General features: G+C 35.2%; 1 protein-coding gene across 22 annotated transcripts in view; it reads left to right on the top strand.

The window, feature by feature from the left end:
• Nucleotides 1-17,450, top strand: part of AFDN (afadin, adherens junction formation factor) — a 181,860-nt gene extending 164,410 nt beyond the window's left edge. For 10 of the 22 annotated variants that reach the window (XM_020970378.2, XM_020970379.2, XM_020970371.2 and 7 more), the window contains 4 exons: nucleotides 6,411-6,545; nucleotides 9,874-10,393; nucleotides 13,674-13,758; nucleotides 15,147-17,450. In XM_020970378.2, the coding sequence (XP_020826037.1) occupies nucleotides 6,411-6,545; nucleotides 9,874-10,393; nucleotides 13,674-13,758; nucleotides 15,147-15,300 (894 nt within the window). In that variant the 3' untranslated portion in view covers nucleotides 15,301-17,450. The remainder of the gene's footprint in view (nucleotides 1-6,410; nucleotides 6,546-9,873; nucleotides 10,394-13,673; nucleotides 13,759-15,146) is intronic. The other 12 variants (XM_078155039.1, XM_020970382.2, XM_020970381.2 and 9 more) reach the window with 4 other exon arrangements.
• Nucleotides 17,451-23,782: the final 6,332 nt, after the last annotated feature.

The following is a 23,782-nucleotide window of genomic DNA, read 5'->3' as shown; positions in this document are numbered from 1 at the left end:
AGGATATTAGAATTTAATGTTCCTACACCTGTTCTACAAAGTCGTGGTATTTGAATAGGACTCTTTGAGTCATGATTGTACAACATAGCTTAGTGGCTATTAGCATTTTATGGCACAAAAGTTATAATGAATCCTCATTTACATGACTAGACTTACAGCTCCTTTCCAGGATCCAAAATATACTCTAAAGTCAAGAAGTACTTGTATCTGTATATCTTGATATCAGCATTGAATATTGCTTTGGTATTTCCAAAAATTTTCTTGATCTTCCATTTAGCAGGTATTATCATAAAGAGTACTGGTTTAAAGCTGAAAGAACCCTGTATTCAAATCTCCTCCCCTACCTCAGTTGCTAACCATGTGACCTTGAAGGAGTCATTCTGACATCTCTGTACCCCAGTTTCCTTGTCTATAAAATAGGCATGATAATAGCACCAATCTCACAAGGTTATCTTAAAGATCAAATCAGTCCAAAAGAGATTATGTAAACTGCTTTGCAAACCATAACATACTATTTAAAAACTGGCTATTGTTATTACTATTAATATTAATGAGAGTAGAATACTGAGTTCTGGCCTTATAGCTAGGAAGAACTGGGTTGAAGTCACACTTTTGACACTGGCTATGTGATGCTGGGCTAGTCAACTTATCCCCTCAGTGCTCAAAAAAATCCCTTCTAGGGACTACTAATTGTAGAGATGCTGATCTGCAATAGTAGAGGGAATCTCCTCACCCAAGAGATCTCTCTTCTAATAAAATCACATTGGTCCCTATCTATTCACAACAATATTGGCTGTGGTATTCTGGGCAAGTCACTTAACCATTCATTGCATTGCAGTCAGAATTGTGATGAATAATCTCATCCCTGTTGGTAATAGTGGCTTTTCTTTCTCTAGAGTTTCTGTACCGATCAAATCATAGCCCCAGAAGGCCAAATAAATTAGTTCATTTATATTTAGTAAGGTGAGCGATGATAAAGATCGCAATGATGAAGTAGAAAAATTGTTCTTCATGGTCAAGTCAGTATTCTATTATTTATCCACATAGACAGTAATAAATAATAGTAACTTGACTGAGGTTGATTTTTTTCTATAATACAAATACTTAGTATGGACTAATTTCAGCCTTTTTTTGGGGGTGGGGTGGGGGGCTAGGGCAGTGGGGTTAAGTGATTTGCCCAGGGTCACACAGTTGGTAAGTATTATGTGTCTGAGGCCGAATTTGAACTCAGGTCCTCTTGAATTCAGGGCCAGTGCTCTATCCACTGCACCACCTAGCTGCCCCCCAGCCTTTTTTGTTGTTGTTGTTTTAAACCACATCTGTGATTTGCTGGGACTTGGATGTTAAGTGACTTCCTATGTGCCAGAGTCTGGCTTTGAACCTGGATGTTTCTAACTCTGAGGCTGACTCGATCCACACTGCCTCTTAATCTTAATTGGCCCTGCAAGATTAATTGGGAGCTATTTCTAAGGTAGTTTTCAAAATGGCACCAGTTCTGAAATTTATTTTAATAACATGGAATTTTGCATATGTTCCATTTAGAAATCATAAGTCTGGTTATTTTCTGCCTGATTATTCTAAACAGGATTTTGTCATTGTTTTTAATCCTTTATATTGTAAGTAGTTTCATCATATTTATTTCTTTTTATTCTATGCCTTAAACTGATTAAGATTGACGTAGGAAATTTGATACTGGATATCTCTTACATGTAACAGGCAATTTAAATAGATACACAATCTGCAGTTTAATTTGAAAGATATTTGGGATATAGATACTCAGCATTAAACACGAATCACTCAGTTGCATGCATTATCCCAAGTTTTCCTTTGGACATTTGGGATACATCAAGAGGTATTAACTTTTCTCATGGAAGCTTTTTAAATTTTCTAGAAGGGGCGAAGACAGTCTGTTTCAGGGTAAGAATACATTCAGGGATTATAAAGACAAAAAAAATCTTCAGTAGAATCCCTTTATCTTAATGAAATAGGCTTACTTTTAATCATTACTGAACAGAGTAGAAGAAGTTAAGATGCCTACTACAAAATGTTATTCCAATTAGAAAAAATGAAGGCTATTGGAAAAGAGCAAGTATTTTCCTATTTATGAATATTTGTCAATACCATTTTTTAATCTGTACTCATTGTGAGAATTACAAATTTGGTTTTTATTTCATAAAACTACACCAGAATTAGTTAATGAGAACAAATTGACAATGCTAGTTTTTGGATAGCATTTTGTGACTTGTAACTTTTATGTAAACTTCAGTGGCATTTTTATACCTGGAATTTTTTTTTCATTTTAAAATTAATAAAAATAGCTTAGTAACCATCTCTTGACCTTTATATTCTATAAGCTGATGGTTCCCAAAGCAAATTTTTCATATTACCAAAAAGAATGACACTAAATATGACATTAAAATGAAGGGAAATGATGTTTTCAGGCAACAAAAATATTTGCTTGGAAAAGAGAAGCAAAGAGCACCCTGACAGAAAAATTCATTACCTCAGACTCTCTTAAATGGAAGAAAAATCCATGAATAATAAACCAACAAAATTTAAATAACAGTAAATTGGTAGTAACAGAAAAAAAATAATAATTTACCATTTTAAATACATAGTCTTGCTTAATGTTCATTGAGGTTTTTCTAGAGCCGGATCAGAAGAACAAAAATTATGTTTCCTCATAGTGATGTAGTATTCAAGATTAGTTTGGTGGTGTTGGCCAGTTTCTTCTCTCTTGGCTGTCTTGGATTAAGAAGAGAACAATTAAGTTTCCCAGCCTGATGTACTGAAGATTTGTGCCTCATAGTTAATGTGTTGCTTATGACAAAATAAGCTTTTCAGTATTCATCTCTTTTAAAATCTGTGAGGAACCAATATTCACATAGAAAATAAAGGAAGCCTTGTATTCTCTCCACTTCCTTCCAACTTCAAACCTCAGCTGTGATGTAAGGCAGCACTCCTGAATGTGAGCTGATCCAGATTAAAATGTAATTGGAAAATATTTAATAAGGTAAATTACAATGCAGTAGGACATAGATAATATATGGTTTTCTAAGTCATGATGCAGCCCACAGGGATCCTTATATTTAGTGGCCCTTGTTTCTTTTAGGATTTGATACCATTCATATAAAAGACGATTTATTTAAAGACCTAAAAAATACCTTTTCTTACAAAAAGAACTTGCCTGTTATAATCAAGGGAAAGTGACTTAGCTTCTCAGAGTCCCAGACAATCAACAAGGCTATAATTTGTAGACAAGTTGCTGATGTGCTTTGGTGGAAGGAGTCTCTACACTGGGAATTAACTATGCTAATGAAATCACAGGACCTTCTACATACATCTTCCCTTCTCCCCCCCCCCTCAACAATCAAATTGAGTATTTAAGGCTAGTGTCAAAAACAGATGTATTTTTTTGCTAAATTTTTTAAAAAATAATATGTCACCTGGTTAGATAGCAAAGAATATGCTATCAAATCCAAAATACCAATATGACTTTTATTCTTTATTGAAAAATAAGCTAATTATGATTTTTAAAATGATCTTGGGGACAGCTAGGTGGCATAGTATATAGAGCACTGGCCCTGGAGTCAGGAGGACCTGAGTTCAAATACGACCTCAGACGCTTGATACTTACTAGTTCTGGGACCTTGGGCAAGTCACTTAACCCCATTGCCTACAAAAAAGAAAAAATGAACCTGGTCCCCATTATGTAATATCTCTAGATATTCTCATAGGAGCAATTGTAATAATATTTTAATAACGGAACCCTTATTTTCATTTTTCCCATAAAATTCCCTCATTTTCCTGCATTTTTAATACCACTGATGACCGATATAGCAATTTTCTTTTATTTAGATTTCCATACTCTTTTCTTGAAGGATAAAGTTCCTCGTAAAAATTACCATGTTCACCTAGCCTTTTTGATAGAGATACTTATCTTCTCTACTTCAGTCCCAAAGACCAAGGTTACTAATCATTCTGTCATACTAATCATCATGTCCTTTTTCACTTTTTAACAATGCTTAATCACATACTCACATTATAAGAATGAAAAGTCAGTTTTGCTGATAGTTTTTAGGTCTGTGTTTAGCTAACACTGAGGCATGAGCTATTGTCATCTACTCTTGTTTGATATTCATTTTTGTCTGGGATTTGGAAAAGGCATGATCATTAAAGTGTTTTCAATAAGATTGTTTTTATTATTGCTGATATTAGAATGAGGTAGTACTGATATTCAAGGACATTTGAGGAAATGACTTCAACATTTTGGTTAAATACCCTGTGATGAATTTTTGGGGGAAGAAATGGAAAGTGTCACATAGAATATGTAGGAGTAGATAGGTTTTAATCTGCATCATTGATGGAAACCCCCACATCACCATGACCTGTTACAGAATTAAAATGCAAAAAATGTTATGTTAAAGATTGATTTATTGTTCTCCTTTTTAAAGTATTTTCAGCCAGATCCCAGTAAAGTATGAAGGGGAAGATTTTTTTTCTCATACTACATATCTAGAAGTTGAAATTTAAATTTTTATTAGCAATTTCATTAATAGCTAACTGGTAGTTTAATGGCAGTTTTAGCATTATAGTGTTTCCCTAGATACCAAAACTTCGTTAACCAATAGTTTGCTCACTTTAATGCCAATAACTTTATATCTTCTTAAATTCCTTCACTCTGTTGAAATTAAAGTGAAGATAGATTTTTCTTCTTGCTGTTTCTGTTAATTGAACAATATTTGAACATTCCTTTGTATATGTTAGTATAACAGAACCAAGTGATCAGATATCACATATCAGGTTTAATACAAAATTAAATTAAACAGCCATATCCAACTATATCCGCAAACTTGTTGCAAAAATAAGAGTAGGTTTACATGTCTTTTAACCTTTCTGGAGCTATTTCCTTAGTGTAAAAAAAAGAGATTTGGACCAGATGACCTTGAAAGTCCCTTTAACTTCTACATCTATTTTCCTATAAATATTGGCATCATTTTTAACTAACTGTGTATATGTACATTAAAAAAGTTAATTTATTTCATATATCCTGAAGCTTCAAGTTCAAGGAAGTGTGTAATCCTGAATTAAATCATCTGTTGGCTATGCCTAAGCTAATCTCTAAAGGGAGGGGACCAAAATTCTTCAAAATTTTCTTCTGGAGAATATGAAGACTGGTATTAAATTAATTATGGTATTAAAAATACATTTGTGGCAAAGGGTATGATCACAAAGCTGGAAAAGTGCTACAAAAAGAAGATAAATTAGCTCCAGAGAGTAGCTCTACCCCTCACAACATATTTCTAGAAATCTATTCTAGGAGTGTATGTATCTACATACTTGACTCCAAATAGAGATTGACGTCTATCACACTTTGTGAAAATGCATGCATTCCATAGTAAAGGACACCTGTATTCACATTTGTTTTAATTTATATGGATCTCTTAATATAAACCAATTTTCCACTTGACAAAATATTTGTGTTTAAATAGTAATAGAAAAAAAAATCTTTGATTTCCCATCATATGTTGGATTTCAAAATAGCATGCTTAATTGGGCTTTTAAAATCTATTTTATGAGGTTGGAAAGCAACATGTATATGGGGAAGGATATGGAGAGAGATATATATATGTATATGTGTGTGTGTGTGTGTGTGTATGTGTATGTAATAGAACTGTAGTGAAGTTATCCTAAGATGATAGTGTTTTAGAGGTGAAAGGGACCTTAGAGATTTTTAGCCCAACTCCCTCCCTCGTTTTACAGAGAAGGAAACGGATCCAGAGAGGTCACATGAGCTGCCTATGGTCGTGCTACCTATTAAGGGGCAAGGCTTAGCTTACGAAGACTTCTTATTCTAAATTTGTTGTTGTTGTTGTTTTTCTGGTACACCATAACACTTAAAATTTTAAATTACAGTCTATTTTTAGGCTCTTGCATAATTTCTTATAAATGAAAAAAAAATCGAGGTATCCTGAAAGATTTTTGAGACACCCTGTATTAAGTAATGAAATGCTAAAGAGCATCCATATTTAGACCATTAGAGTAGAAGTCATGCAGCTTTTTTTCTGATCCAAGCTCTATAATACCTAGCTTGATGTGAGCTTGGGGAAATCACTTTTTAACCTCTTGAGTACTTGTTTGATGCGATATGAAATTTTTTATAATTTTCTTCCTCATTGCTATTGATTGTTCTATTGGCAGAATTATAATTGTGATTATGAGAATAAAGTTTCAGGCATTATTTGAAATTATCTGAAATTATTTAATGCTGCTGTCCTGCCTCACTGATTTTAATCTGGTATGTTGCTTCTGACTTTTTTGTGTATATGTGATATGTCTTAATCATGGGCTTCTTGTATCTTGTCCTGAATCAGTTGGTTTCACACAAATTAAAGTCAAATCTTTGTTAGTTACAGGATGAAGAACGCAGACGACAGCAACAGTTAGAAGAGATACGTAAACGGGAAGCAGAAGACAGGGCCAGACAGGAAGAAGATCGTCGGCGCCAAGAGGAGGAGCGAGCAAAGCGAGATGCTGAAGAAAAGGTTATGGTCCTCTGAGGGCGGCTAGAAATTATCAACTTAGCCCAAACATAAATGTTTGGCTTGGGCACAGGGAGATAGAAATTACATATCCCTAAGATGCACATGACAAAAACAGGGCCTGGATCCCCAACTTTTATTATTGGACCAAAAACTTTAACCCAGTCTGGCTCCACCTACCTCTCTTCTGAACTTTGTCTCCAAGCTCCTTTATCTCTCTCAAGCACTTGAACTCCAATACTTAATCTGTTCAGCAAGGGGCCTCTGTCTAAAGAATCCATTTAACCTGGGCTTATAACCCATATCTGACACTAAGTAGCATGTTGTTGTTATGGTGATATTTGTTCATTTTTATTTATTGAACATGAAAAAGTTAATATACTAAGTTAAGTCAATCTTCATTAATGCTGGAGATCTTATTCTATTCAAAACAGAACAATGACTTACAGAAAATTGAAAGAGGAAGATATAATTTTAGAATGTTAACCTGCTTAATCTGCTCAAAAAAAAAGTATTTGTTGATTTCCAAATGTTAGCTGTTCATTTTCCTTTGAATTATATTTTGAAATAGCAAAGAATTTTAGCAGATATTCTCAGGAAATGGGAATCTTACATTGTCCAGATCTTGGTTTCTTTGCATCTTGTGCTCTTATGAGTGAGCTTAATATTAAAATATTAAGTGTCTCGTCCTTTTGCTGAGGCCCTTTGATATAAGAGAAGTTCTAACCCCACCACGTTTTGCACTGTTTGGTTTGTTCTAAGATCACTGCTTGTTGCTGTATGTGATTTTGGAGAAGCTGTTTTCTTTGTCTCTTTCCTTCTAAGAAGCCTCTGATTCTCACAACTTCATATGGGGAAAACTCAGTATCTGTGATCATTCACCATTTTTTCATTAGTACAATGAAGTATATTAGTAGGAAGTACGAAATAAAGTAATTCTCAGGAAATATTTTGTCAAAATGAAATCTCATAAAACATGAAGCAGTCAAAAAATAAAGTCATTGGAACATTCATTTAAAGGAGAGCTGGAGAAAATACCTTAAGGAACCATACTTGTATGTTGAAATAGATGATTCATGTCTGTTACAGGCCTTTATTTACTCTCTTTTAACATTTGTGATAAATGCTTTGCAGTGGATCCAAACAGCTTGTGGGATATTCTCAAAGAGATCAAGCATTTGAGACTAGTTCTTACTATAATCAATTTATATTCATAAATGGAAATTGATGGTTATTATAAGAACTACAGACCAAAGGAATTCAGCCTTGCAAAACCAGAACCAGTCAGCATTCTGGATATTTCGTGGTCTTATGCTGATCCGTGGAATTCCCTTTTCTGGCTGTTTTTAAGGATTGCACTTTTTCAGTTCAGTGCTAACTCGACTATCTTGTGTTCTTCAAGACTCAAAAAAAAAAAAAAGCTTCAGTAAAACCTGTACAGCTACCAAGAGCTTCATCTGCTTTAGGTACAAAGTTATAATAGTCTAGAGATTTGCCAAAAGATAGTCTGTAGTTTTAGCATCAGAATATTACACAATCAGAGAGGAAGCATTAGGACAGATTATGTTGAGCAAGACTTTGGCTTTGATTTTTGAATATGCATCCTCAGACTTCCCTAAATATGTTAATTGCAATTGTATTTTAGCAACTACTGCTACATTTGATGATGGGTCAGTGAAACTGGGAGTTGGAAGTATGTTATGCTGAAGTTGTCCAAAATCAATGGCTTTGCTTTGTTATAGAAGAAGATTGTTATTTGTTGGTTAGAATAAAGTTTCTTTGTGTCATGCAATTATATCTGCTTGTGAGATATTGTATCTCAAAAACTATCTGGAATTCTGCTAGAAATTAACCTGCATCTTATTTAAGTAAAAGATGGCAGCTAGTGAATACTTACTGAGTTCCCCTTCGAATGTTGTGGGAACAGCCTGTCTTCATAGCATTGGCAGGTAGCAAACTGACTTGTTAGGATTCTTAGTGATTGCTTAACATGTATAGGTATGACATTGAATGTGATGATTTCTCTAGGAATATTTTGCCATATGAGGATAAGATAAAATATCTTTGCATTATTTCCTCAACATGAATCTGTTAGCTCCTGAAGATAACTGTTGCTTATTAGGAATGAGGAAAAGATGTTGTATTAAAGGGAGCATCAGAGATTGACAGATAATTTATCCAGAACTCAAAGATGTTTAGAAGTTGAAGCATTGTTCTCTATGCCACGAAAGGAGAAGAAACAGGCAAAAGATGAAAAGTGGAGCTATAAATTTTATTCTCATGCCAAAGGAACCCCCAAACTTAGGAGTCTTTGGTGAAAATGAGTTTGAAAAGTGTTTGTTTTTCCAATATTTAGTACTGAAAAGTTTTCCAAGCTAAGGATACAACTTTTGTTTCAAAAATAATCTAAACACGCCTTCCCTATTTCACCTTCACTTGTCTTTCTTTGACGCTTTTGTCAATCTTTAAGAAAATGTGCTATTAATATTTTTAATTGTGAAAATAGCTAATTTCATTACCACACACTGTCAATTACAGTCTGTGCAGATGTACGTCAAAAAAAATGTATCGTGTGTCAACATATTCAAATTTCTTGTTCCTGTTGCTATTAATGCCTAACTTTCATTGTCTGTCTATTAGGGAGTATGTTAAGTTTTGAAATATGAGTTAAGAACTGTGAAAAACATGTGTTGCTTACTTGGGGGACATTATACCTTGACATTTTTCTATTAAATACCCTTTGAAAAACAGGAGGTAAGCTAGATGATTAAGTTTTTAAAAAAATTATTTCTGGAGAATAGTTATAAATCTGAATTTACTTGGGCTTCATGGAAAATATCTTATAAAAATAGCTTAGAAGTCGATACCTCCTAAAATGTCATTTATTAGAACCCTAACTGTATAGCCTATTTATAGGGCTTTTTCCCTAGGTGTTTTTTTTTTTTAAGTATTTACAACAGCAGGTAAGTTAATATTTATGCTTTAGTTTAAAATGGTCTCTTGCAAATGAATTGAAAAAAAAAGAGTGATGGAATAATCATAGATTGGGCTAAATGTGACTGTGATGGGTCTTCCAATCCTCCCGATCCTTTCAGGCAGCATTATAACTAAACCAGAAATGCAAAAGCTGTTATATTTCAGAGAACAAGATCTCCAGGATGATCTGAACATTTTTATAATTGATATGTTGTTTTACATTACTAAATGGATTCAGCTTGGTTGTAGAATGGGTTTGGATGGTTTTAAAAAATCCCCTGTGAGGCCATAGTTGGGTCCACTTCATGCTTCTTCCTTGTCTGACCTTTTCATCTTTGTTTATTCCCGCCTACAGAGGCGACAGGAGGAAGGGTATTACAACAACCGTTTGGAAGCTGAAAGGCGCCGACAGCATGACGAGGCAGAGCGGAGGCTGCTGGAGCCTGACGAGCCTGGTCTGTACAGACCGCCACTTCCACGGGACTATGAACTCCCACCCCTACCCCCTTCATCTAATGCTCCTCCTCCCCCACCTCAACGAAACACCTCTTACCTCAAAACACAGGTCCTCTCCCCTGACACGGTATACACTGCCAAGTTTGTTGCATACAATGAGGAGGAGGAGGAGGAGGAGAACTCCAGTCTAGCAGGTCAGGATAAGTACTCCTGCACGAGAAAATCTTATGGGGACTTCCCTCCTGCCGCCCTTAAGCCACAGCAGCCCTCCTGTCAGCCGCGCCCAGTCTCCGATGGCATCTATCTTTCCAACTCATTCCAGCCACCCTCGGTCAATGCCAACAGTACTGCTTACAAAACAGGCCAGCCCCCTCCCCCACCAAAAAAACCAAGTTTCTACCATCCCAGCAGCTCAAAAGGTAGAGATAAGAAACAAAACTGAAAAATCAAATCTTCCTTTCTATATATTTGGAATCTCTCTGCATACTTCCCCCTGTGATAATGTAGATATAGATGATCACTTATTTTGTGATTTTGATTTCACCTGATCACTGGAATCAGCATGGTGATCTCCCTCTAACTTCAAATGTAATGTCTGTGTGAATTTTCCTTTTTGTAAATGTTTCAGTTCTATCCAATTCCTTTTATACTTTAAAAATTCACATCTTTGATCAAAGGAAAACAATCAGTCCTTCTCAATTACTCCATAATCTGTTTGAAGTACTGTTGGTCTTGGCTTTCATTCTCTACCTCTTTAAATAATCCTGATATTTGGTAAAATGAGCACCTTTTTCATGCATTTTGGTGACATAGAAATACACTTTCTGTTTGCCAGTATTGCAGGCATTTGTATTAAGCTTTTCATTACTTCACTCAAGGTAGAAGGACTCTTCTTTCTGGACGAAATGCCAGAAGCATTTGGCCTACAAGTGACTTGTCTGCTTTTGAAAACTGGTGCATAAAACAGTGCCTTAGGATTTCCTCAGCATAGAGAGAGAGTGTTTTGTTAGCTAGGTAAAAAGTAGTCTTGTCCCAACACTACTGCAGACTACTTCATGACGGGGGGGTCAGAAGACCTCTTCTTCATTGAAATGTTTTTCTTTCAACTCATCTCTTCCCTAACTTGTCTCTTTTCTCAATCGTATCTTTTTATTCTTACTACATGGCAGCAATTATCTGTCACAAGATCTTACCAGAGACGTAGTTGCATTTATTATAACACTTATAGGTAACTGTAGATCACTACGATACTTCTGACTGTACCAAGACTTGGAAGCTCTTACACGCACAAGTACAAAGTTTAGAAGAAAATTTTAAATGTTCTGTATTCAAAATAGAACTTCAGTCTGAAGTATTCAGCCATCAGCTGTTTTGTCTGGTTTTACTACCTAAAGGAAATTGGGATTCTGATGATAAATTTTCTTAAATATAAAGAATTTTTTATGTATTCAATAAGTTTCATGAGATTTTTCTGAACAGCATAATGCATTGGGACCCAATATGAAGACTTTTATGAAGCCAAAGAATTAACTTCAAAATTAAGAAATATGTTTCTGTTTTTAATTACCTCAGACACAGTTTATTTAATCCACTATAACTGTGGCTTCTGCTAATGTAAATCAGTCTTGGACAAATTCATCCTCAATTTTTCAGATTAGTATTTGGATCCTACCTGAGGATTCAAAATTAATTTTCAGGTATTTAAAACAAATTTCCTTCTGGATTTTAAAAATTCTTAACCTAGCATTTATATATTACAGAGATAGATATAGATATATGAGAAGAGTGGGGCACACACACATACACACAAATGGTATTTTAAATAACACTAGATTCATCAAGTTACAAACAAAATTGTGACTATTAACACCACAGATTAATTTGGAGTTTTGGTACCACTTAAGGAATATTGTAGTTAGATTTCTCCTTTTAATCCTCTTAGCTTTTAGTCATACCACTAATCCTTCTTTTATTTCACACTTAAAACATCACGTAGGAGTAGGTTATGTCCTGCATCTGATTGCTCGAGCTTCTCTGAAGACTCCCTTCGTAAAGTACAATCGCTTGCCCCAATTGCAGAACGCCTCGTGCACCCACCTTGTCACCTCTCCATTTCACTAATGTCATGTTGCAGATCTCTGCAGCTGTCTGGTCTGTTATTTGCGCTCACTTTGCCAATGCACGCTTCTGCTACTTGATTCCTTCCACTGGATAGTTTGCAAAGGGGGATTCTAACAACACAACTGAGAACTTCTGATTTTATTAGTTGTGATTATTAGCTCTACAAATTGATTCGTGCCAAATACAAAATCACTTTGTATGTTCAACTTAGAACATGAAATGTGTTGTTATTCACATGGAAGCTGAACATAGTGAAGAATTAACGTTTCTATCAGTGGAAGAAACCAATATTGCTTCTCAATCAAGGCTCACAAGATATAACACAATATTCTGAAAAAGAAGTTACTTAGTTGAAAAAAGTTGGAAAGGAAATATTGGCATGGTATTCCTAACACTTGTTGAAATATGAGATATTGACCCTAATTGGTTTTGAAAATATAGTATTTCTAATTGGATTAAGTCAGTGTTTAGTCTTTTGGGTCTTTGATGAGAATGGTTTGCTACACAGTGATTCTGAGTAAACTGAACTAAATCAGAAATGAAGATGCAGTGTTGAAAAACTGGTATTAATGGAAGAACTGAATTTTTCCCGCTCTAAAATACATTGGATAAGAGTAACCAATGAGTGTTCTGGCAAACCAGTCTTTTATTTTTAAGTAGGAAGTGCATATTAAAATTTCTCCATTTTTGTACAACACAGGCAATACATTTAATTGACAAAAATGAGAAAAATTTGGTGACATTGAATCTGGTATTTCATGCCCTTTATGGTTAATGCTGGATATCTCTAGTATGCCAATTATGCAGGGGTTTTATTTTGCCTTGCCATTGTTTTCTTTTTCTTAATGTAGTCATATTGAATAGTTTTGTTGGGCTGCGCACACATTCATGCTTACATAACATATATAACCTAGTTAATTTTGTACAAAAGTACTTTATAAGGCAACTGTTATTAAGTGTCCTTTAAAACATACTTGTAATATTGTGAAATGAGAAATTTGAGGTCGCAGTATTTAAACAGGTGTTCTCTTTTTTTTTAACCTATGGATAGATACTTAGGAAGAAAATTCATATCAGTCAGGGACATCTATTAGCTTTTGTTAATTTCCCATTAAATAACTTTTAGGAAAAGTCACACGTAAATTTTTTTTTTAGTTTACGTGTGTGTAGAGTGAATAATATTTACATATGTACACATATATTCCTTTAATTGAAGTGCTCAAAGCCCTTTACAAGTGTAACTATTAAGAACTTGGTGGCCTGCACTTAATAGCACAATTATAAACACATGAGGTTGCTTGTCACAAATAAGCAAAATTAATTTTTAAGAGAACTCTTGGGTATAGTACTTGGTTTGTTCACATGACCAGAATATGTAAACTTGCAAATCATGTTCAGTGGACTATTCAAATGGGCCATGTCGGGGGGGGGGGGGGTTGTTCAGTAATTCCAAAATCTGGTTATTTCTGAAGCGTTGCATCTTTGTTATAAAAATGGATTTTTTTTTTGGCAATAGTGTATATTTCTTAACTCTGCCCATATATGTGTTTATTTATCTCTTGTGTTCATTTACAAAAGGACTGAACTCTTACACTGGATCTACAGGAGCAGTTGTTGGCGTCCATGAGGTTTATAGAGATCCACGAGAGATACGATCTAAAAGGTACGGTGTTACAGTTTTTCTAAAAAAGGAAACTTCTGTGACATTGAGTCTGTCCTTGAAATTCTCTCCCTCCATTTTTGTAAAGCTGATTGACTGAAATGTAAGGTATGTCTTTGATTCTGTCATCAAGTTGATATTGCCTTTGTTGTATGTATTGTTATATCACAGAAGGTTTCTTTGGCACTTCTGTTTTATTCATGTAACTCTTTTCCTAAATCATATGTTGACTCAGGCAATATTTACAAATAACTTCAGGCAAATCCTCATGTTAGACTCCCCAGATGGAACTCTGTGGGAAAGTAAGTAGACAGTAATTGTTCTTTCCGTTTACTGTAGAGGATAGTAACTAGTTATCCAGATCAGATTGCCCCTGATGTATACAGACAGAAAAAACAGGTGGCATTAATGTCATTGTCAAAGAAACTTAGACAGCTGGCGTTTGGTAAGTGCCTGTTATGTGCCAGACACAGGCTAAATTAAGTGGGAATGCAAAGAAAGGTAGCAACAGCCCTAGCTCTCAAGGGGCTCACAGTCAAATGGGGGAGACAGTATGTGAGTAATTGTGTGCAAAGAAACTATAGACACCTTCAATTGAGGGAAACGATTAGGATTAAGGAAGACAAGGAAAGGCTTCTTACAGAAGGTGGAAACTTAGCTAAGAATTGAAGAAAGCCAAACTGTGGAGAGGAGGAGGGAGAGAGCATGAGGAACAGATGGCAAAAATGCCCTGGGTCTGGAGATGATGTGTCATGAGCAAGAAGCAGCCAGAATGCCAGTGTCCCTGCATGGCAGAACATGTGAAGGCAAGAGATGGAAAAGATAGGAAGGGACCAGGTTCTGCAGGACTTTTAACAGACCTGGAATAACATTTTCTCTTCAGAGCCATTCTCTTTTAAGCGTACTAGCTGGCAAGATAGATGTAGTTAGATTTAATCAGGGAAGTCATAGGTAGTATCCCTCTAGAATGGGGCTCAAAGGTCTTTTGGTATGTTGTAAGTCATGGGTAATATATAATGTCCCTTCAGTTAAGCCTCATAATCTTGCAGAGTTTACCTAGTTGTTAAAAATTAGTTACTTGGCTTATTCGAAGAATAATTCCATATATAGCTCAGATTTACCCTGAGACTGGAATGAAAAAGTAATAGATAGCAATAAAACATCTTTCTGCCTTTTTTTCTTTTTGTTGGCTTAAATACAACCCAAACAGTCTGTTAGGATTATTTCCCCACTGAACAGCTATTTATTTACTTTTCAATAAAAATCAAAGTTCTGCCTCCTTGAAATTCCACTTGGTCTCCCAGAATTCAAATTCTTACCAGTAGTATTAAGAACTGAATCATTTTGATAAGTGGTACCTGAGGCTCACTATTATTTTTCTTCCTTTTTAGCCAAGATGCAGATTTACCTGGAGTTTCTGGAGCCCCTGAAAATTTGACATTCAAGGAACGTCAGCGTCTCTTTTCTCAGGGCCAAGATGTATCCAATAAAGTAAAGGCTTCTAGGAAATTAACAGAACTGGAAAATGAACTGAATACAAAATAAGAGGAAAGGGGTAGTAAGAGGAGAGAGGGGGGAGGCAGGCACCTTACTGGATTTAGCTGGAAGTTCTCCAAGTATATAGGATTTACAGGAGTGGGAAGGAGGACAAAAGAGGAAGGAGAGGAGTCTTGTTTTTTGTAAATTAATTTTGTGATTCCTCTGTTTCTTAAACTGTTAATTGAGAATTAGAGATGTTGCAATACATGGAAGATTGATTATTTACCAAGAGCCCTGTGGTTTATACTGTAAAAGCACTGTAAAATTCTATTTTAATGATATGAATCACATGAAGGTAACTATCTTTTTTTTTTTTAAGAGGGAATAATTCTTCACCCTACCCTCTTCTGTAACTGAACATGTAGCATATGTCAGAAGTTATGTTTCTTGGTCTTTCACAACACTTTGTTTTAGCTGCTGAGCAGAGGAAAGAGAAGATAGCTTGAACTGCCCAAATTATTCTGTGTACTATCTGTTGAGGCTTATACATTGTTTTACAGGAGAATTTGTCTCTGATTTGATTTTATCTCAGAAGAGATAACATACTAGTGTTTAATATATATCACATGCTATTTATGAGCTGCTAACCAGCATATCCTCTTGTTTGTGTCTAAAGGACACTGACTAGGGCACTCTTAGTTCTTGATAGTCATTATTCTCTGTATAGTAATTTAAAATTAAGCAATTTTGACTTAAAGTTATTTTAAGCAAAATGAATGCACACTTGAGAAATCATTCCACCTCATGTCAAAGCAAATGCCCCCTGATGTATACATAGTATTTTATTTACAAGTGAAATCCAGAAATAAGAAAGTTGTGACAATAATCACTTGGAATATTTTGTTTTTAGCTTTATTTTTTTTTAATATTAGAATAGTTTTGGAATAAGAAGCAAGAGATAGTTAAGTTGCTGTCATGGTGTTTTCATAGCTTAGGACCAAAACTTTTTCAAGTTTTTCAGTGAATGGTCTACAGGATATATAATAAATGACTAGCATCAACGTGCTTCCTCTGTGGCTAGGAATAAAGTGAACAAGAAGAAGGGAAGTTTAAAGTGTAAAATTTCCTACACCAACAATTGTTAAAAGAGTAAAAATTAGGTAAATGAGATGGATTTATTTTGTGTTTCTAGAAAACCATCACATATACTAAGAAGGAAGAAATTTTAAGTAAATTGTCTTCATGTCTGGCACACCTCTTAAAAACAAAAATAAGACAGATTTTGGCAGTTCAAGCTATTTTTTCACAATATGATAGCCTTATTTAATTTTAAATTGTTATTTTATTTCATTACTGTCATTTTTCAGCTATGGGATATATGGCTGATGTTGGGGATAAGGAGTTTGTTTTTCAATGTGTGATGTTAAAATGATATATGTTGTTGTGATTCCAAACAAATTTTCTATATGACAAAACCCTGTTGTGGGTTTTATATGATTTTTCTGTACCATATTGTTCTCTTATAAATATATATTAGGGGAAATGCACACTTCCATATTTAAAGGGTAGAGATTTTCACTGCCTTAGAAAATAAATCACTTTTCTTAATAAGAGTTGTATGATAAATGAAAATGAATGAAAAATTTGGGTGTAAATATTTTTTACATCTTTGAGTTTCTTATTTTAAAGTGTGCTTTTGCCATTTCAACTGTTCGATATGAAGTAAGAAAATAAATTGGTTCAAAGTGTTTATGAAGGATTTGCGTGCTTATCCTGTTTGAAAATTCAGGAAAAGCAAACCCCTCCCAAAATGTCTTGAGAACACTAGCAGCTTCACAGTGACTAAAATTCAGCACTTTTCTTTAAGGAAAAATTAATGCTATGGATGAATTAACATTTTTCCTCCCAGTATCTAAAAAAAGATTAATGGAAATTACAGCAAAACCACCATGTAAATGTCTATTTATACATACTATAATATAATAATAAGATTATATGTAAGTATGTATGTATCTAGAGACCATAAATGGTTTAATCAAAAGTGAATTTGGCCGTCATTGGGCATCCTAATAAAATGTGAATATATATATGTAAAAGTGCTTTTCATAATTGTTTATGCATCATCATGGAAAAAAAGCATCAAAACTGCTGTAGTTTCCCATTTCTACTGTATTTCACTTGCAACCTATTTTTAATAAACTTTGTATGTATTTAAATGTTGTGTTTTATTAAATTTAGATCCTACTTAGGAGTTTACATTCCCAAAACGATCCTTTCGGCTTTTTGTCATGGAATACTAAGTGCTGCCACAGGATATAATAATAGCTCATGTTTGTGTATAAAAAGCATTCTACATAATTTATTTCATTTAGTCCTTAAAACAACTTTGTGGTATAAGTACCACAGGCAGATTTCCATTTTAAAAATGGGTAAACTGAGGCCCAGAGAGGCTGTGATTTGGTCATAATTCAGTCAGACGCCACAAGTGTTACCTGCTATGGTGAACCCTAAGATGCGGGGATAAAGAGTCCATGTGTTTTAGGAAGTAGCAAGGGAGGACAAGGTGGAGGGAGAGATAAAACATTATAAATTAGTAAATTTGAGTAGGAAATATATTTAAAAGAATCAGCCTTTTCTGGATTCTGTGTCCTGTTCTCTTCATATAATTCTATAGACTTTACCTGAGAGAAGAAATCACTTTTAGGAAGTCATGTGATAAATATGAATGAGGAAAAATTGGGGGAGTAATTTTTTTTTTTAATCTTTCAGGTTTCAAATTTGAAAGTGCATTTTTGTCATTTTACCTATTCATTGTGAAGCAGGAGTAGGTCAGCTGGTTCGAAGTGGTTATAAAGGAGTCTACCAGGAGTAAGTCTCACAGGGAGCCTGTCAGAGACTTTCCCCTGCATCTGGGGGAGGTAATGCACATCCTTGCTGCACTCCAACCCTAGGGCCCCCTACTCTTTTGCTACAAGTCATTGGTGAGGGACATGGCTGTTAATTCTCAGGTGATCAAGAAGTCACTGTCACCAGCTGCAGTCGTGGTAGTATGGTGAGCTGCCAGGAAGCCTTACCATCTGTCCCACCACTGCTCTCTAAGGACCACTAGTCCTTTGTCACCTGTCCTGATGGTGATACTGTGTGTGGATGGATGGGTGTGTGTGTGTGTGTGTGTGTGTGGTGTGTGTTGTCCTCCCCTAATTTCCTTGAGACAAGGCTGTCCCGCTTTTCTATGTGTATCTATCTCAGCACAGTTCTTGACCATCCTGAGTGCTTTTCCATTCCATTCTTTGTATACCCTTGTTTCATATACACTTTAGAATGGTAGTGCCAAACTAAAATAGAAGTTGGGGACAGTTGCTCTGTACACAAGGATCCCTACAGGTGCTGCATGTTGACTTAGTTTTAAAATGTAATATATTTTAATCTGGATCGTGCTGGCACTTGGGAGTGTTATGGGCCTCATGGCCACAGGTTGCATGTTGGACACCTCTGCTTTAGAACATATTTCGAAAATATTTTTAGGGCAGGTCCTTTGTCGCTTTTCTTTTTTATATTTCTTGATATTCTTACCAGTCTAACTGTTATTAACTTTGTCCTTACTTGATTGTGAATTATTAAGGAGAAAATTCAAAACCCCTTGCCTGTCCTAAATCCATCTTACATATGGGAACAAACCTTTCCTGCCCTCCATTGTCTTTCCTTTTCCTTCAGTGTCATGGATATGAACAATTTTCTTCCTCTGGGTCATCCTAGAATCTGTTGAGAGTTGTGAATAATATTTTTCTGCTTTTTCTATAATGTGTTCCAATGACCAGATAATTACTCAAGGTGAGAACTGAGCAAAGGAATTACTAGGTTAGGAATCACAGCCACATAATAGCATAGAATTTCCAGAACACTTTAACTATAAATGTGAATGGAATTTTTATTTCTAATGTGTGAAATTCTCCCCCAAGATTGAATTGTAATATTTTTTTCCAGAGCAGTATCTCCATAGAGATAAGACGCAAAAGATTTGTTGAGCTTAATTTAACATCTGTGACCAATTCACAGTTTTGCCAGCAGGTTATTTCATGTACCTATCTTCTTGCAACTCCTCCAGTGGTGACCAAGGTTTCTGTCATCTTTGGCAGTTTTCTGGATATGACATGAAATTTCATCACTTTAATTTGCAGTTTTCATGGTGACTGAATGATTTTATTTTTTATTGATATCTCTGAAGACAACATCTCTCGATCATTTATCTCTGGAAAATGGTTCTTGGCCTTCTTTTATTCTTATGTCTTAGATATCAGAATTTCACTAATATTTGATAGTGATATTTTTCACTCACCACTTTCTCCTCTTATTCTCCAGACATTGTTTTATTTCTGTAAAACAAATTGTCTTTTGTCTTCTAGCCTTGTTTCAATTCTCCCTTGACCTCATGCCCCAGCTACAGGTCACAACCTGTCTGAGATGGGCAGGTGGTGGAAAAGCCTACCACCATTAGAAGCATCGCTACCCATAGTCCCCCCACCTTGACTGCTCACAGAGCTTGAATAAGATGGGAGTCACCAATTCTATGCCTAACCCTAACCGTTAGGTTTTACTGTCTGCCCTGACATCCTCTCTGACATCCTCCTGACATCTTATCAGTCCCTGTCATTTGACCCACTAACGTAACCAAAGGATTCAACTTGCCATTCTCTGTGATGTGAACCCTTAAGATTTCAAAGTCTTTCCATCTACCATGAAGCTGAATTTTCTTACATATGTTGTCTCCTCCAATTAGAGTGTGTTCTTTTTGAGAGCAAGAGCTGTCCTCTGATTTAACACAGTGCCCAGATGTTTAAACGTAATAAGTGCTTTTAATGAGCATTTTTTTCATTCATTATTTTATTCACTTTTCTCTAGAGATAACCTTGGAACATACCTCCTTCCATTTTTTTCATGTGACCTTTAATATTCTATTATATGTGCATTTTGAGCTTATTATGTTGTATGTTATAAGATGCTGGTTTAAACCAATTTTCTTCAAGGCTTAATTTTACCAGCAATTCTTGCTAAATGTGGAGTTCCCCACCAGAAACATACATTTATGAATTTATCAAATTATCATTTTTTATTCATTTTGTTCGTTGTTTGTCTAATCTGCTCCCTTAATATACTTTTTCTGTTTTAACCAATATCAAATAATTTTGATTATTACTGTTGTATAATGTAGCTTAAAGGTTGGTAATGCTTCATTTTGAGGGGTAATTTTTTGTAGATTTTTTTTTGTTTGTCATTACTTTGTCCAACTCTGTAAGGTTTCTCCTTGTTACTTATTAGTCTAGCACTAAATAAGTAAATTAATTTGGGTAGTTTTGTAATTGTTATTTGGACACAGCATAATCATGAGCACGAGGATTTTTTTAACTTGTATTTCCTCTTTTCATTATCAACTTGAAAAGCAATAAACACGACCATTTCAATGTATAAAGAATAGAAAGGTTTGTATATGAAACTTTCTGTGAAGTACAATTTTTTTGAAGTATGTATTAAATTTCACTTAACAATGATATAAAACTTCTCTGCTTATGTGTTTCCTTCTTTCTTCAGTGTGCATTTAAAAATTTTTTATTAATACTATTGTTCTTTTTTTTTCACATCACTATCATTACCCACCAGCTTCTTCCCCCTACAAACCCCACCCTCAAAGAGATGAGCCATTCCTTTTAACTATAGTATAGTCAAGTCAAATCCTCAGATTGACCTTGCATGAAAATATACATCTCATTTTATAAACCTAGTTTATTCCTCCATGTTAAGAGTTGGCAGTGTATTTCACGATCTGTCTCCTAGTCATTGCTTTGATTATGGTTCTTAAATTTTTTAAAGTACTTTTCTTTTACATTATAGCAGTTATATAGATTGCCCTTATTTTTCTCACTGCATTATGGATCAGTTAATACATGTTTCCCAGGTTTCTTTGAATCAAACATTTTTATCATTTCTTACAATAGTTCATTACATATTCTTATCCCATTTACTTATCACTTCCCAAATAATAGGCACTCATTTCCAAGAACAGCTGAAAAAATTATATTTTATGAATGCAATGGACCATGTTGAAAGGGACAGAATTTTACAGAACAAATTCTGAATGAATGGGCAGAACCAGGAGAACAGTGTTGTAAAGGAAAACAACTGTTTGGATCAGTCCGAATTCCAAAAGACTGGTGATGAACCATATTTTGGCAGAGAAATGATGGATCAAAGGTATAGAATCAGACATGGCTAATGTGTACATTTGTTTTACTTGCCTATACTTATTTGTTACAAGGGGGAGAGGGCTTATAATGGGGAGTGATAGTAATATTTTGTTTTTAAAAGGGTTACTGGAACTTTTTTTTAATAGAAGAGGGCAGAAAGAAGCCTGTAAGAGAATACACAAGCAGGGCAATGTTGGAACTACCAAGTTAACTGAAGTGTGTAACAGCACCCTGTCAGGATGGCCTTCTAAAGAAACAAGTGGAAGAGTAGCACAGGATACGCAACTGTGGAGGGGGTTGAAATCTGCGCTGCTGGTGGGAGCTCTTGAATGGACGTGATCGTGGATCCACTTGAATATACTAAAACAAAACAAACCTGAAGCTGTATATGATGAAGAGTCACGGTATCATGTGTCAATCAATACATAGTTCTTACACATTTACTAAGAACTCCTGTTCTGGGTGCTGAGGATACAAAGATACTATCCTCATACTTACTGTAATTGGGGGAGGGAAGTAGAAAAGAGGAGAAATCAAAAAAAGAGGGAAAGGACTGATATGTGCAAAAATTTGTATAGCAATCTGTGTGTGATTGAAAAATGCAAACTAAGGTGACATTCATCAGCTGGGGAATGGTTAAACCAATTATGGCCTAATAATGTAATGCAGCGTTTTTGTGCTGTTAAGAAATTAGGAAGGAAGATTTGTATGAACCTATGCAGCTTGAAGTAAGCAAAACCAGGAGAACAATTTATACAATAACAACATTTTAAAGACAACTTTGAAAGACTTAGGGACTTTTACCAACACAATGACCAGCCATTATTTTAGAGAACATCCTGACAAAGGTGATATAATCTTAAGGGTACAGAATTAAGCATTTTTGGTTATGAGTAATGCAGGAATTGGTTTTGTTTCACTGTGTATGTTTTTATTTACATAGATTTTTTTTTTCCTCAAGGTCAGAGAGAAAATAGATATTTGCTAATTGAAAAAAATTTAAATTCTAATGGGGACAAGTACATGTATAGATACATTGTTCAGTCACTTTTTAGTTGTGTCTGACTCTTCACGACTCCCGTTTGGGGTTTTCTTAGCAAAAAATACTGGAGTAGTTTGCCATTTGCTTCTCCAACTCATTTTACGGATGAGGAAACTAAGGCGAACAAGGTTAAGTGACTTGCTCCAGGTCACACGGCTAGTTAGTGTCTAAGGACAGATTTGAACTCAGGAAGATGAGTGTCTTTGACTCCAGGCCTCGCACTATTACTGTGCCTTCTAGCTGCACCCACATAGGTATACATTGCATACTTAGATTCAAATTTGGGTAGTTTGGGGGAGTAGGCATCTGGTGGGGGAGGGAGATCAAGAAAGACAATGCAGAAGGAAAAGAAGAACTGATGGATCTAAGAAGGAAGTACATTTCAGGCATGGAGGACAGCCACTACGAAGGCATGTTCATACGGTACAATGGGAATATGATTAACAGTACAAGTTTACAAGGCATTGGAGAAACAAAACAACTCCTGCTTTCAAAGGGCTTTCCTGCCACTTCTAGTGAGAGCTGTAGCCACTTTGCTAAAATCTCTTGAGATGTCGAGGGTGCTCATTTGGATAGAGCTGTGATCTTACCTGTGTGGCTATGCAGTTTACAACCCTCTGCCCCAACGGTTTCTCATCTTTGGTGATTTGTGTCCGTGTTTTTCACATATATGTGCTAGAGCATCTACAACTAAGAGCCTTCTTATTCCAAAACCACATGAGTATCTCAGTAGTGGCAGAAAAAGGCCTTTGACAAAACATAACTCAATTATACTAAAAACCTACAAAGTATAGGTGTAGAAGGACGTTTTTAATATTAAAATTATCAAAAACCAAAAGCAAGCATTATATAATGGGGATACGCTAGAATTTTTTCAGTAAATTCAGGGGTAAAGCAAGTATGTTCACTGTCCCTGCTTTTTTTATATATTGTTCTGGAAATGCTAGCAACATCAGTAAAATAAGAGAAGGAATTAAAAGTCATAAAGATAGGTAAAGAGGAGATGTAATTATCTCTGTCTTGCTGCGATATTTGGAAAATTCTAGAGAACCAGAAAAGGTGCTAATTGAGACAATTAGTAGCTTTAGCAGAGTTGCAGATTACAAAATAAATAGGAAAAAATCAACAGCATTTCTTTATGATAATAAAATCCAAGAAGCAAAAATAGGGAAATCTCTTTCCAAATAACTGCAAAATAAAGTGTCTGAAGATCAGTCTGCAAAGCACACAAAAGACTTGCATAGATTCAACTACAAACTGGCCCTTA

Source organism: Phascolarctos cinereus, unplaced genomic scaffold, assembly GCF_003287225.1.
Source record: "Phascolarctos cinereus isolate Bilbo 61053 unplaced genomic scaffold, phaCin_HiC Scaffold_5;HRSCAF=322, whole genome shotgun sequence".
In the NCBI taxonomy this organism is placed as follows: Eukaryota; Metazoa; Chordata; class Mammalia; order Diprotodontia; family Phascolarctidae; genus Phascolarctos; species Phascolarctos cinereus.
The sequence above is the reverse complement of the archived record's forward strand: the minus strand, read 5'-3'. Positions and strand labels throughout refer to the sequence as shown.